At 53.1% G+C, this 15,768-nt stretch overlaps 1 protein-coding gene across 1 annotated transcript in view; it reads left to right on the top strand.

The window, feature by feature from the left end:
- LOC142251616 (tubulin alpha-3 chain-like) overlaps positions 1 to 15,645 on the top strand; it is an 81,182-nt gene extending 65,537 nt beyond the window's left edge. Inside the window, exon 5 of the mRNA XM_075324585.1 lies at positions 15,255 to 15,645. Coding sequence (XP_075180700.1) covers positions 15,255 to 15,551 — 297 coding nt within the window. The 3' untranslated portion in view covers positions 15,552 to 15,645. The remainder of the gene's footprint in view (positions 1 to 15,254) is intronic.
- The last annotated feature ends 123 nt before the right edge of the window (positions 15,646 to 15,768 follow it).

The following is a 15,768-nucleotide window of genomic DNA, read 5'->3' as shown; positions in this document are numbered from 1 at the left end:
CCGGCTACCTTATGTGTTCCCACCTCTGGCACTGTTGCCCAGAGTGCTCCGAAAGATCAGGTCCGACTGCCGCCGCGCCATTCTCGTCGCTCCAGACTGGCCAAGGAGGTCGTGGTACCCGGAGCTGTGGCACCTCACGGTAGGCCAACCGTGGGCGCTACCAGACCGTCCAGACTTGCTGTCTCAAGGGCCGTTTTTCCATCTGAATTCTGCGGCCCTGAACCTGACTGTGTGGCCATTGAGTCCTGGATCCTAGGGGCCTCAGGTTTATCTCATGAGGTGGTTGCCACCATGAGACAGGCTAGGAAACCATCCTCCGCCAAGATCTACCACAGGACGTGGAAGATATTCCTATCTTGGTGCTCTGCCCAGGGAGTTTCTCCCTGGCCATTTGCATTGCCTATTTTTCTTTCCTTCCTGCAGTCTGGGTTGGAAAAAGGTTTGTCGCTTAGCTCCCTTAAAGGTCAAGTCTCCGCGCTATCCGTATTTTTTCAGAAACGCCTAGCGCGACTTCCTAAGGTACGCACGTTCCTGCAAGGAGTCTGTCATATCGTCCCTCCTTACAAGCGGCCGTTGGAGCCCTGGGATCTGAACAAGGTTCTAATTGCTCTCCAGAAGCCGCCTTTCGAGCCTATGAAGGAGATTTCCTTTTCTCGGCTTTCACAGAAAGTGGCTTTTCTAGTGGCGGTCACGTCTCTTCGGAGAGTGTCCGAGCTGGCGGCGTTATCTTGCAAATCTCCCTTCCTGGTGTTTCACCAGGACAAGGTAGTTCTGCGTCCAATTCCAGAGTTTCTTCCCAAGGTGGTATCTTCCTTTCATCTCAATCAGGATATCACTTTACCGTCTTTGTGTCCGCATCCAGTTCACCAATTCGAAAAGGGTTTGCATTTGTTGGACCTGGTGAGAGCACTCAGGATCTACATTTCCCGCACGGCGCCCCTGCGCCGCTCGGATGCACTCTTTATCCTGGTCGCTGGTCAGCGTAAAGGGTCGCAAGCTTCCAAATCCACCCTTGCGCGGTGGATCAAGGAACCAATTCTTCACACCTACCGTTCTGCTGGGCTTCCGATTCCATCTGGACTGAAGGCCCATTCTACCAGAGCCGTGGGTGCGTCCTGGGCATTACGGCATCAGGCTACGGCTCAGCAGGTGTGCCAGGCGGCTACCTGGTCGAGTCTGCACACTTTTACCAAACATTATCAGGTGCATACCTTCGCTTCGGCGGATGCCGGCCTAGGTAGACAAGTCCTTCAGGCGGCGGTGGCCCACCTGTAGGAAAGGTCTGCTTGACGGCCCTATCACGAGGTATTCTTTTACCCACCCAGGGACTGCTTTTGGACGTCCCAATTGTCTGGGTCTCCCAATTAGGAGCGACAAAGAAGAAGGGAATTTTGTTTACTTACCGTAAATTCCTTTTCTTCTAGCTCCAATTGGGAGACCCAGCACCCGCCCTGTTTTTTCTTAGGGATTTTGTTTTTCGGGTGCACATGTTGTTCATTTTAATAAGTTCAGTTCTCCGATGTTGTTTATCGGATTGAATTTGTTTTTGAAACAGTTATTGGCTTTCCTCCTTCTTGCTTTTGCACTAAAACTGAGGAACCCGTGATCCCACGGGGGGGTGTATAGCCAGAAGGGGAGGGGCCTTACACTTTTAAGTGTAGTACTTTGTGCGGCCTCCGGAGGCAGTAGCTATACACCCAATTGTCTGGGTCTCCCAATTGGAGCTAGAAGAAAAGGAATTTACGGTAAGTAAACAAAATTCCCTTCTTTTGGTTCATGGTTTTCAGTTCTCCGAACATCCTTCGGATTGAATTTACCCTATACCAATTCATAAGTCTTCTCCTTCCTGCTTTTGCACCAAAACTGAGGAGCCCGTGATGCACGGGAGGGTGTATAGGCAGAGGGGAGGGGTATCACTTTTTAAAGTGTAATACTTTGTGTGGCCTCCGGAGGCAGAAGCTATACACCCAATTGTCTGGGTCTCCCAATAGGAGCTAGAAGAAAAGGAATTTACGATAAGTAAACAAAATTCCCTTCTTTTTGTGCGTTTTTGCTGCAGAAATTTCTTGAGAAAATGGTTGTGCCTTTCTGCAGACATTCCCCAGCAAAACCTATGGGGAAAAAAAAAATAGCTGTGCGCACACTGCGTTTTTTCTTAAGAAAATCTACCGAAATAATTTTCTTAAGAAAAAGAATGAGCAGTCACTTCTTTTCTGCAGGTAGCTGCGTTATTCACTCCATTGACTGCAATGTAATCATGAAATAGCACAGGAATAGCGCAGGTAGCAAATCATGTGAGTTTCATTGCGTTTTCCTGCGTTATTCCCGCGTTGTTTCACGTTTTTCGGGACATAGTGTACATCACTGCCCTGTGTTTTGCAAGGACGTGATGTGACTAGAAGAGGAAGAGGAAGTTCCTCCATTTTCAGTGGTGTAGGAAGTATACATATATAATGCACAGACACATAGAAATCCAATGTACATATTAAAAAAAAAAGCGTGTGCTCCGCCGTATTTTTACCGTCCAGCCGGGTAAGCACACAGCGGCGGCCCGATATTCTCAGGCTGGGGAGGGCGAGGGCCAGGGTAAATATCAGTTAAAAGCAAAGCACTTTTCTTCGGCGCTCCATTGGGAGACCCAGACGATTGACGATTGGGTGTATAGCTACTGCCTCCGGAGGCCACACAAAGCACTACACTAAAAAGTGTAAGGCCCCTCCCCTTCTGGCTATACACCCCCCGTGGGATCACGGGCTGCTCAGTTTTATGCTTTGTGCGAAGGAGGTCAGACATCCACGCATAGCTCCACTGTTTAGTCAGCAGTAGCTGCTGACTATGTCGGATGGAAGAAAAGAGGGCCCATACTAGGGCCCCCAGCATGCTCCCTTCTCACCCCACTTTTGTCGGCGGTGTTTGTTAAGGTTGAGGTACCCATTGCGGGTACGGAGGCTGGAGCCCACATGCTGTTTTCCTTCCCCATCCCCCTGAAGGGCTCTGGTGAAGTGGGATCTTACCGGCCTCCAAACTCTGAGGCCGGGCTCCATCCACAGACCCGGAGATCCTGCTGGATACGGAGCTGGGGTACCGTCAGGGACAAGGCCCTGCAACATTCAGGTACTCTGTGTCCCCGTGCAGACAGGCACAGACACACTCCAGCGTTGCTGGGTGTTCTAGTGCGCCGGGGACAGTAGCGCTGCGCGCTTGGGGTTATACTCGCTACAGCTTTGCTGAGTGAGTTTATGTGTGGGGAGCTACCGCGCCGGCCGCCATGGTGACTGCGGCGCGGCTGTGACTTGTGGTGCGCCGGGGACTTTGCGCCGACCGTGCTTTTACGACGGCAGCGCTTGTAAATCTAGTCCCCGGCTTCTGCGGCCTAGTTACGCTTCGTTCCCGCCCCCAGCCCTGTCAGTCAGGGAAGGGGAGAGACGCTGTACAATAGTCATCGCCGAGGGCTGGAGTATTATTTACATACTCCAGCCCTCTCACTGGGCACAGTGGGACGCCAGTTCCCGCTCTTTGTCTGCAGCACGCCCACGGCCCGCCCCTCTTCACAGGACGCCGGCAGCCATTCCTGCACGCAGTCTGAGCTGGAGAACGGACATAGCCCTGGGAGACCCAGACAAGGGATTCTGGCGACCACACACCCGCTATTAAGCGGGCGGTAAGCAGCACCTAGGTGCTGACCCCACTAGTGCCACAGTGTTGTTTTGTGTACTTTTATCTGTACCTATATATTGCACTGTACGGTCGCTTCTTGGCTTATACCCCTATATTGCTCTGAGGAGACAACAGCATGTCATCCGCAAAAAGCAAGGGTGCCAAGGCACGGGCTTCATATGCTGCCTGTACCGCATGTGGGGCTGATCTACCGGCAGGTTCCACTGACCCCCATTGTGTGCAATGTTCGGTCCCTGTGCCACTTCGTCAGCCGGAGTCTATGCTAGTAGTGGCCCAGGCAGAGACGCCTGTGAACCCTGCCCCGGTGACGGGGACAGAATTTGCAGTTTTTGCTGATAAGATGTCTGTGACTATGACAAAAATTCTAGAAACCTTGCAGTCCAGGCCGGTCACTCAGACCATGGGCACTGCTGATTCAATGTTCCCCGGTCCCCCTCAGTTGGAACTAATCCGTGCTCCAAGGGGGTCCCAGACATCACAGGCTGAAGGCTCTGACTCGGACGACAGTCCCAGGCAGCCTAAGCGAGCTCGCTGGGAGAGACCCTCGGCGTCATCACGCTGGTCAGGGTCTCAGCGAGAGGATTCTCTGTATGATGAGACAGAACTAGGTGATCAGGACTCCAATCCTGAGACTGCTCTCAACCTGGATACCCCTGATGGTGACGCCATGGTGAATGATCTTATAGCGGCCATCAATAGACTGCTGGATATTTCTCCTCCAGCGGAGGAGGCAGCAGCACAGCAGGAGAAATTCCATTTTAGGTATCCCAAACGTAAATTGAGCTCTTTTCTGGACCACGCGGACTTCAGAGAAGCAGTCCAGAAACACCATGCTTATCCAGATAAGCGTTTCTCCAAACGTCTTAAGGATACACGTTATCCCTTTCCCCCTGACGTGGTCAAACGCTGGACCCAGTGTCCAAAGGTGGACCCCCCAATCTCCAGGCTGGCGGCTAGATCCATAGTTGCAGTGGAAGATGGGGCTTCACTTAAAGATGCCAATGACAGACAGATGGACCTTTGGTTAAAATCTGTCTATGAAGCTATCGGCGCGTCGTTTGCTCCAGCATTCGCAGCCGTGTGGGCACTCCAAGCTATTTCAGCTGGTCTGGCGCAGGTGGACTCTATCATACGTCCATCAGTGCCGCAGGTGGCGTCCTTGACTTCGCAAATGTCTGCGTTTGCGACTTACGCTATCAATGCGGTCTTGGACTCTACCAGCCGTACGTCAATGGCGTCCGCCAACTCGGTGGTTTTACGCAGAGCCTTATGGTTAAAGGAATGGAAAGCAGATTCTGCTTCCAAAAAATGCTTAACCAGTTTGCCATTATCTCAAGACAGGCTGTTTGGTGAGCAATTGGCGGAAATCATTAAACAGTCCAAGGGTAAGGACTCTTCCTTACCCCAGCCTAGATCAAGCAAACCTCAACAGTGGAAGGGACAGTCGAGGTTTCGGTCCTTTCGAGGTTCGGGCAGAACCCAATTCTCCTCGTCCAAAAGGACTCAGAAGGAGCAGAGGAGCTCAGATTCCTGGCGGACTCACTCACGCCCAAAGAAAGCAGCCGGAGGAACCGCTTCCAAGCCGGCTGCCTCATGACTTTCGGCCTCCTCTCTCCGCATCCTCGGTCGGTGGCAGGCTCTCCCGCTTTTGCGGCATTTGGCTGCCACAGGTCAAAGACCGGTGGGTAACAGACACTTTGTCTCACGGGTACCGGATAGAGTTCAGTTCTCGTCCTCCGCCTCGGTTCTTCGGAACCTCCCCACATCCCGACCGAGCCGATGCTCTTCTGCAAGCGGTGTGCTCGCTAAGGGCAGAGGGAGTGGTGATCCCTGTTCCTCTTCAGGAACGAGGTCAAGGTTTTTACTCCAATCTGTTTGTGGTGCCAAAAAAGGACGGCTCTTTCCGTCCTGTTCTGGACCTAAAACTGCTCAACAAGCACGTGAAAACCAGGCGGTTCCGGATGGAATCCCTCCGCTCCGTCATTGCCTCGATGTCTCAAGGAGATTTCCTAGCATCAATAGACATCAAAGATGCTTATCTCCACGTGCCGATTGCTCCAGAGCACCAGCGTTTTCTACGCTTCGTTATAGGAGACGAACACCTTCAGTTCGTAGCCCTGCCATTTGGTCTGGCGACAGCCCCACGGGTTTTCACCAAGGTCATGGCAGCAGTGGTAGCAGTCTTGCACTCTCAGGGACACTCGGTGATCCCTTACTTGGACGATCTACTTGTCAAGGCACCCTCTCAAGAGGCATGCCAACACAGCCTGAACGTTGCGCTGGAGACTCTCCAGACTTTCGGGTGGATCATCAACTTTTCAAAGTCAAATCTGTCACCGACCCAATCGCTAACATATCTTGGCATGGAGTTTCATACTCTCTCAGCGACAGTGAAGCTTCCGATGGACAAGCAGCGTTCACTACAGACAGGGGTGCTCTCGCTTCTTCAAGGCCAGTCGCACCCCTTAAGACGCCTCATGCACTTCCTGGGGAAGATGGTGGCAGCAATGGAGGCAGTCCCGTTTGCGCAGTTTCATCTGCGCCCACTTCAATGGGACATTCTCCGCCAATGGGACGGGAAGTCGACGTCCTTAGACAGGAAAGTCTCCCTTTCCCAGACGACCAAGGACTCTCTTCAATGGTGGCTTCTTCCCACCTCATTATCACAAGGAAGGTCCTTCCTACCCCCATCCTGGGCGGTGGTCACGACAGACGCGAGTCTGTCAGGGTGGGGAGCAGTTTTTCTCCACCACAGGGCTCAGGGTACGTGGACTCAGCAGGAGTCCACCCTTCAGATCAATGTTCTGGAAATCAGGGCAGTGTATCTTGCCCTACAAGCCTTCCAGCAGTGGCTGGAGGGAAAGCAGATCCGAATTCAGTCGGACAACTCCACAGCGGTGGCATACATCAACCACCAAGGCGGGACACGCAGTCGGCAAGCCTTCCAGGAAGTCCGGCGGATCCTGATGTGGGTGGAGGCCACGGCCTCCACCATCTCCGCAGTTCACATCCCCGGCGTAGAAAACTGGGAAGCGGACTTCCTCAGTCGCCAGGGTATGGACGCAGGGGAATGGTCCCTTCACCCGGACGTGTTTCAGGAAATTTGTCGCCGCTGGGGAAGGCCGGACGTCGACCTAATGGCGTCCCGGCACAACAACAAGGTCCCAATTTTCATGGCACGGTCTCGCGATCACAGAGCTCTGGCGGCAGACGCCTTAGTGCAAGATTGGTCGCAGTTCCAACTGCCCTATGTGTTTCCCCCTCTGGCACTCTTGCCCAGAGTGCTGCGCAAGATCAGGTCCGAGTGCCGCCGCGTCCTGCTCGTCGCCCCAGACTGGCCGAGAAGGTCGTGGTATCCGGATCTGTGGCATCTCACGGTCGGCCAACCGTGGGCGCTACCAGACCGGCCAGACTTACTGTCACAAGGGCCGTTTTTCCATCTGAATTCTGCGGCCCTGAACCTGACTGTGTGGCCATTGAGTCCTGGATACTAGCATCTTCAGGATTATCTCAAGGGGTCGTGGCCACCATGAGACAGGCTAGGAAGCCCACGTCTGCTAAGATCTACCACAGAACGTGGAAGATTTCTTCAGCGCTCTATTGGGAGACCCAGACGATTGGGGTATAGCTACTGCCTCCGGAGGCCACACAAAGCACTACACTAAAAAGTGCAAGGCCCCTCCCCTTCTGGCTATACCCCCCCGTGGTATCACGGGTTCTCCAGTTTTCAAGCTTTGTGCGAAGGAGGTCAGACATCCATGCATAGCTCCACAGATTTTAGTCAGCAGTAGCTGCTGACTATTTCGGATGGAAGAAAAGAGGGCCCATATAGGGCCCCCAGCATGCTCCCTTCTCACCCGTTGATGGTGTTGTAAGGTTGAGGTACCTATTGCTGGTACGGAGGCTGGAGCCCACATGCTGCTTTCCTTCCACATCCCCCTGAGGGGCTCTGAGGAAGTGGGATCCTGCCGGTCTCAAAGCTCTGACGCCGGGCTCCATCCACAGACCCATTTGAACCTGCTGGATACGGAGCTGGAGTACCGTTCAGGGACATGGCCCTGCACCATTACAGGTACTCTGTGTCCCCGGACACACAGACACAGCACACTCCAGACTTGCTGGGTGTGCTAGTGCGCCGGGGACAGTAAAGGGTTACAGTCACTGCAGCTTTGCTGAGTGACTTTGTGTATTGGGAACTACCGCGCCGGACGCTCCGGGAGCGGCGGCGCGGCTGGGACTTGTAGTCCGCCGGGGACTGGGCGCCGACCGCGCTTTTACGGCGGCGGCGCTTATAAATCCAGTCCCCGGCTTCTGCGGCCTAGTGCCGCTTCGTTCCCGCCCCCTCCCTGTCACTCAGGGAAGGGGACAGGCGCTGAGCAATCAGCAGCGCCGAGGGCTGGAGCCTTTTTACATGCTCCAGCCCTCTCACTGCACACTGTCGGACGCCGGATTCCCGCTCTGACTTGGGGCACGCCCACGGCCCGCCCCTCCTCACACGAGCTGGGGAAGACGCCGGCAGCCATTACCGCAGTCCGAGCTCGGACTTTCGGCAACCAGGCAGGACTATGGTGACCATACACCCGCTTATAGGCGGGCGGTAAGCGGCACACATAGTGCTGACCCCAATATATACTGCAGTGTGTACATGTGTATTTTAACTGCATAGGTCGCTATATGCCCGCTTGGAGAGCGACACATCAGCAGCAGGAAAGCAGGTGTGCTAAGGCACAGGCTTTCTATGCTGCTTGTATTGCACGTACTGAAGTGTTCATTTGTATTTATGCTTGTATGCTATACATTGCACTGTACAGTCGCTAGTTTTAGCTATATTCTCCTGGAATGGCTAGACTACAGCAGCTGAAAACCAAGGGTGCTGGGGCACAGGTTTTTTTCTATGCTGCTTGTATTGCATGGGCTGCAGTGTGCATTTGTACTTGTGCTTGTATGCTATACATCGCACTGTATGGTCACTCTTCTGGGCTATATTCCCCTAGATGACTTGTCTACAGCAGCAGAAGAGCAGGGGTGCCAGGGCATAGGCTTCTATGCTGCTTGTATTGCTTGTGCTGCAGTGTTCATTTGTACTTTATGCTTGTATGCTATACATTGCACTGTACGGTCACCATTCTTGGCTATATACTTCTAGATGGCTAGTCGGCAGCGGCAAAAAAGCAACACAGTTTTTCAGTGCTGTTTTTACTACATGGGATGCTATTCATGACACCGTCCCATTGTGTGCATGCTCCCCTGTAGCACTTCGTCTGCCGGGGTCTCTAGCACTTCGTCTGCCGGGGTCTCTACTAGTCGTGGCCTAAGAAACCACCTGTCCACCCTGTCCAAGGACAGGGACGGAGTTGCAGTTTCGACAGATATATTGTCATAAGATAGAGACTTGCAGTCCAGACAGGCCATGGGCAATCTTCCTGACCAACCTCATTTGGAACGGGGGGGTCCCAGGAGGACTCTCTGTAGGATAAGGCAGCTCTCCAGGACTTTGATCCTGACATCGCTCTCAATCCGGATACACCGGATGGTAACGCCATACGGAATGATCCTATAGCGTCCATCAATGGAAGGTTGGATCTTTCTCCCTCAGCTCCCCCAGTGGAGGAGTCAGCTTCACAGCAGGAGAAGTCCCTTTTCAGTATCTCAAACGGATATTGAGTATTTTTCTGGCCACGCTGACTTCAGAGAAGCAGTCCAGAAACACCACGCTTACCAGATAAGCGTTTTCTCCAAACGTTTTTTAAAGATACACGTTATCCCTTTTCCCCTGACGTGGTCAAGCGCTGGACCCAGGGTCCAAAGGTGGATTCTCCAAGCTCCAGGCTTGCGTCTAGAGACATAGTTGCACTGGAGATGGGGCTTCACTTAAAGATGCCAATTCACAGACAGATGGACTCTGGTTGAAATCTGTCTAGGAGGCTATCGGCGTGTCGGTTGCTCCGGCATTCACAGCCGTATAGGCAACCTAACCTGTTCAGCTGTTCTTGCGCAGCTGGCCTTGAGCACATGTACATCTGTACCGCAGAGGCGTCCGTAACCCCGCAATGTCTGCACTGCGACTTGCCCTATTAATGCTGTCCTAAAAGTACAGTCGAGGTTTCGGTCCTTCCCAAGCTCGGGCAGGTCCCAATTGTCCTCGTGCAAAAGGGCTACAAAACCTCAGACGGGCTCAGATTCCGGCCGGGCTCAATCACGCCCAAGGAAGGCAGCCGGAGGAACCGCTACCAAGGCGGTCTCCTCATGACTCTCAGCTCTCTCTCTCTATCTCCGCATCCGCGGTTGATGGCAGACTCCCCCGCCTTTGGCGACATTTAGCTGCCACAGGTCACAGACCGGTGGGTGGCGGACATTGTGCTCACGTGCACAGGACAGTGTTCTGTTCTCGGCCTCCGACTCCATTCTTCAGAACGGCCCCACCTCTCCACCGAGCAGATGCCCTGCTGCAGGCGGTGGACGCTCTAAGAGCAGAAGGAGTGGTGATCCCTGTCCCCCCCTCAGGAACGAGGGCGAGGGTTTGTACTCCAATCTCTTTGTGGCTCCAAAACAGGACGGCTCCTTCCGTCCTGTTCTGGACCTAAAACTGCTCAACAATCATGTGCACGCCAGGCGGTTCCGGATGGAATCCCTCCGATCCGTCATTACCTCAATGTCTCGAGGAGACTTCCTTGCCTCAACAGACATCAAAGATGCCTATCTCCACGTGCCAATTGCTACGGAGCACCAACGTTTTCTACGTTTTGTGATAGGAGACGACCATCTTCAGTTCGTAGCTCTGCCATTCGGTCTGGCGACAGCCCCACGGGTGTTCACCAAGGTCATGGCAGCAGTGGTAGCAGTCTGGCACTCTCAGGGACACTCGGTGATCCCTTACTTGGACGATCTACTCGTCAAAGCACCCTCCCTCGAGGCATGCCAACGCAGCCTGAATGTTACGCTGGAGACTCTCCAGACTTTCGGGTGGATCATCAATCTGGCAAGGTCAAATCTGTCACCGACTCAATCACTAACGTATCTCGGCATGGAGTTTCACACTCTATCAGCGATAGTGAAGCTTCCGCTGAACAAGCAGCGTTCACTGCAGACAGAGGTGCAGTCTCTCCTTCAAGGCCAGTCGCACCCCTTAAGGCGCCTCATGCACTTCCTAGGGAAGATGGTGGCAGCCATGGAGGCAGTTCCCTTTGCGCAGTTTCATCTGCGCCAACTTCAATGGGACATTCTCCGCCAATGGGACGGGCAGTCAACCTCCCTGGACAGGAAAGTCTCCCTTTCCCAGACGGCCAAGGACTCTCTGCAATGGTGGCGTATTTCCACCTCATTGTCACAGTGAAGTTCCTTCCTACCCCCATCCTGGGCAGTAGTCACGACAGATGCGAGTCTGTCAGGGTGGGGAGCAGTCTGTCTCCGCCACAGGGCTCAGGGGACGTGGACTCAGCAGGAGTCCACCCTTCAGATCAATGTTCTGGAAATCAGGGCAGGGTATCTTGCCCTACTAGCTTTCCAGCAGTGGCTAGAAAGAGAGCAGATCCGAATCCAGTCGGACAACTCCACAGTGGTGGCATACATCAACCACCAAGGAGAGACGCGCAGTCGGCAAGCCTTCCAGGAAGTCCGGCGAATCCTCATGTGGGTGGAGGACACAGCATCCACCATATCCGCAGTTCACATCCCGGGCGTAGAAAAATGGGAAGCAGACTTCCTCAGTCGCCAGGGTATGGACGCAGGGGAATGGTCCCTTCACCCGGACGTGTTTCAGGAAATCTGTCGCCGCTGGGGGGTGCCGGACGTCGACCTAATGGCGTCTCGGCACAACAACAAGGTCCCGGCATTTATGGCACGATCGCGCGATCACAGAGCTCTGGCGGCAGACGCCTTAGTGCAAGATTGGTCGCAGTTCCGGCTCCCATATGTGTTTCCACCTCTGGCAATCTTGCCCAGAGTACTGCGCAAAAATCAGATCCGATTGCAGCCGCGTCATACTCGTCGCCACCAGACTGGCCGAGGAGATCGTGGTACCCGGATCTGTGGCATCTCACGGTCGGCCGACCGTGGTCACTACCAGGCCGGCCAGAACTACTGTCCCAAGGGCCGTTTTTCCATCGGAATTCTGCGGCCCTGAACCTGACTGTGTGGCCATTGAGTCCTGGATCCTAGCGTCTTCAGGATTATCCCAAGGGGTCGTTGCCACCATGAAACAGGCTAGGAAGTCCACCTCTGCTAAGATCTACCACAGAACGTGGAAGATTTTCTTAACCTGGTGCTCGGCTCAGGGAGGGTCTCCCTGGCCATTTGCATTGCCTACTTTTCTTTCCTTCCTGCAATCGGGGTTAGAAAAGGGCTTGTCGCTCGGCTCCCTTAAGGGGCAAGTCTCGGCACTATCCGTATTCTTTCAGAAGCGTCTAGCACGTCTTTCTAGGGTGCGCACGTTCCTACAGGGGGTCTGTCATATCGTACCCCCGTATAAGCGGCCGTTAGATCCATGGGATCTCAACAGGGTACTAGTTGCTCTCCAGAAGCCGCCTTTCGAGCCTCTGAAGGAAGTTTCATTTCTCGCCTGTCACAGAAGGTGGTGTTTCTCGTTGCGATCACATCGCTTCGGCGAGTGTCTGAGCTGGCAGCTCTGTCATCCAAGGCTCCCTTCCTGGTGTTCCACCAGGACAAGGTAGTGCTGCGCCCCATTCCGGAGTTTCTCCCTAAGGTCGTATCCTCATTTCATCTTAATCAGGATATATCCTTGCCTTCCTTTTGTCCTCATCCGGTTCACCGGTATGGAAAGGACTTACGTTTGTTAGATCTGGTGAGAGCACTCAGAATCTACATTTCCCGCACGGCGCCCACGCGCCGTTCCGATGCATTTTTTTGTCCTTGTCGCTGGTCCGCGCAAGGGGTTGCAGGCTTCTGAAGCCACCCTGGCTCGATGGATCAAAGAACCAATTCTAGAGGCCTACCGTTCTGCGGGGCTTCCGGTTCCTTCAGGGCTAAAAGCCCACTCACCCAGAGCCGTGGGTGCGTCCTGGGCATTACGACACCAGGCTTCGGCTCAACAAGTGTGCCAGGCAGCTACCTGGTCCAGTCTGCACACTTTCACCAAGCATTATCAGATGCATACCTATGCTTCGGCGGACGCCAGCTTAGGTAGAAGAGTCCTGCAGGCGGCAGTGACACCCCCGTAGGGGAGGGCTGTTTTGCAGCTCTAACATGCGGTATTTCTTTACCCACCCAGGGACAGCTTTTGGACGTCCCAATCGTCTGGGTCTCCCAATAGAGCGCTGAAGAAGAAGGGAATTTTGTTACTTACCGTAAATTCCTTTTCTTCTAGCTCTTATTGGGAGACCCAGCACCCGCCCTGTTGTCCTTCGGGATTTTTTTGTTGTTTGCGGGTACACATGTTGTTCATGTTGAACGGTTTTTTCAGTTCTCCGATGTTACTCGGAGTTAATTTGTTTAAACCAGTTATTGGCTTTCCTCCTTCTTGCTTTGGCACTAAAACTGGAGAACCCGTGATACCACGGGGGGGTATAGCCAGAAGGGGAGGGGCCTTGCACTTTTTAGTGTAGTGCTTTGTGTGGCCTCCGGAGGCAGTAGCTATACCCCAATCGTCTGGGTCTCCCAATAAGAGCTAGAAGAAAAGGAATTTACGGTAAGTAACAAAATTCCCTTCTTTCTTATCCTGGTGCTCGGCACAGAGAGTGTCCCCCTGGCCATTTGCATTGCCTACTTTTCTTTCCTTCCTGCAATCTGGTTTGGAAAAAGGCTTATCGCTCGGCTCCCTTAAAGGGCAAGTCTCAGCGCTATCGGTATTTTTTCAAAAGCGTCTAGCACGACTTCCTCAGGTACGCACGTTCCTGCAGGGTGTTTGTCACATCGTCCCTCCGTACAAACGGCCGTTAGATCCATGGGATCTGAACAGGGTACTAGTTACTCTCCAGAAGCCGCCCTTCGAGCCTCTGAAGGATGTTTCACTTTCTCGACTTTCACAGAAAGTGGCCTTTCTGGTAGCGGTCACGTCTCTTCGGAGGGTATCCGAGCTGGCAGCGTTGTCATCCAAAGCTCCCTTCCTGGTTTTTCACCAGGACAAGGTAGTGCTGCGCCCGATTCAGGAGTTTCTCCCTAAGGTGGTATCCTCTTTTCATCTCAATCAGGATATCTCCTTACCTTCCTTTTGTCCTCATCCAGTTCATCGGTTTGAAAAGGATTTACATTTGTTGGATCTCGTGAGAGCACTCAGAATCTACATTTCCCGCACGGCACCCCTGCGCCGCTCGGATGCACTCTTTGTCCTTGTCGCTGGTAAGCGCAAAGGATCGCAGGCTTCCAAATCCACCCTGGCTCGATGGATCAAGGAACCAATTCTTGAAGCCTACCGTTCTGCTGGGCTGCCGGTTCCATCAGGGCTGAAGGCCCATTCTACCAGAGCCGTGGGTGCGTCCTGGGCATTACGACACCAGGCTACGGCTCAACAGGTGTGCCAGGCAGCTACCTGGTCAAGTCTGCACACTTTCACCAAACATTATCAGGTGCATACCTACGCCTCGGCGGACGCCAGCCTAGGTAGAAGAGTCCTGCAGGCGGCGGTTGCCCCCTCGTAGGAGAGAGCTGTTTTGCAGCTCAAACTTGAGGTATTAATTTACCCACCCAGGGACTGCTTTTGGACGTCCCAATCGTCTGGGTCTCCCAATGGAGCGCCGAAGAAGAAGGGAATTTTGTTACTTACCGTAAATTCCTTTTCTTCTAGCTCCAATTGGGAGACCCAGCACCCGCCCTGTTTCCTTCGGGATTTTTGTTTTTTTCGGGTACACATGTTGTTCATGTTGAACGGTTTCAGTTCTCCGATGTTACTTCGGATTGAATTTGTTTAAACCAGTTATTGGCTTTCCTCCTTCTTGCTTTAGCACTAAAACTGAGCAGCCCGTGATCCCACGGGGGGTGTATAGCCAGAAGGGGAGGGGCCTTACACTTTTTAGTGTAGTGCTTTGTGTGGCCTCCGGAGGCAGTAGCTATACACCCAATCGTCTGGGTCTCCCAATAGGAGCTAGAAGAAAAGGAATTTACGGTAAGTAACAAAATTCCCTTCTTTGCTTGGTTACCCGATATTTATCTTGGTTACCAGCATACACCGCTCAGCGCTGGCTCCCTGCACACGTAACCAGTGTAAATATCGGGTAACTAACCAAAGCGCATTGGTTAGTAACCCTATGTGTATCCTGGTTACGGGTGCAGGGAGCCAGAGAGCGCATGCGCACGAAATCCTACGGATCAAACCGTTACATGCTGCGTTGCTCCCGCCCGGCGGTCAGTCAAAAAACAACTGACCGTCACGCAGCGGATGCAACGCAGCATCATCAGTCACAATCTGTCGCTAATAGAAGTCTATGGGGAAAAACTGGATTCCTGCAAAATATTTTGCAGGATACCGTAATTCCTCAAGGCGATGGATTGTGACTGAAGCAAAACAACGGAAGTGTGAACTTAGCCTAAATGAATTAAGAATCAGCCAAATGGGAGTTGGGAGTCTCCTTACGCTGCATAGAAGCCGGCTGTCAGAGCTTACCGCTTATTACCTCTCCCCTCAGGTCGGAATCAACTACCAGCCCCCAACAGTGGTGCCCGGAGGAGACCTGGCCAAAGTGCAGCGCGCTGTGTGCATGCTGAGCAACACTACGGCCATCGCAGAGGCCTGGGCCCGGCTGGACCACAAGTTCGATCTGATGTACGCCAAGCGAGCCTTCGTGCACTGGTACGTGGGAGAGGGAATGGAGGAAGGAGAGTTCTCCGAAGCCCGAGAAGATCTGGCCGCGCTGGAAAAGGACTACGAAGAAGTGGGAATAGACTCTGTAGACGAGGAGGCTGAAGAGGGAGAGGAGTACTGAGGAAGGAGCAGCCGATGGGATAGGAGAGGTATTAGTGGTTATTAGCAGGTATTAGTGGTTATTAGCAGTTATTAGTGGTTATTAGCAGTTATTAGTGGTTATTAGCAGTTATTAGGGGTTATTAGCAGTTATTAGGGGTTATTAGCAGTTATTAGGGGTTATTAGCAGTTATTAGGGGTTATTAGCAGTTATTAGGGGTTATTAGCAGTTATTAGTG

This window comes from Anomaloglossus baeobatrachus, chromosome 9, assembly GCF_048569485.1.
Source record: "Anomaloglossus baeobatrachus isolate aAnoBae1 chromosome 9, aAnoBae1.hap1, whole genome shotgun sequence".
NCBI classification, from domain to species: Eukaryota; Metazoa; Chordata; class Amphibia; order Anura; family Aromobatidae; genus Anomaloglossus; species Anomaloglossus baeobatrachus.
Note: the sequence above shows the minus strand (reverse complement) of the source record. Positions and strands in the feature narration are given on the sequence as shown.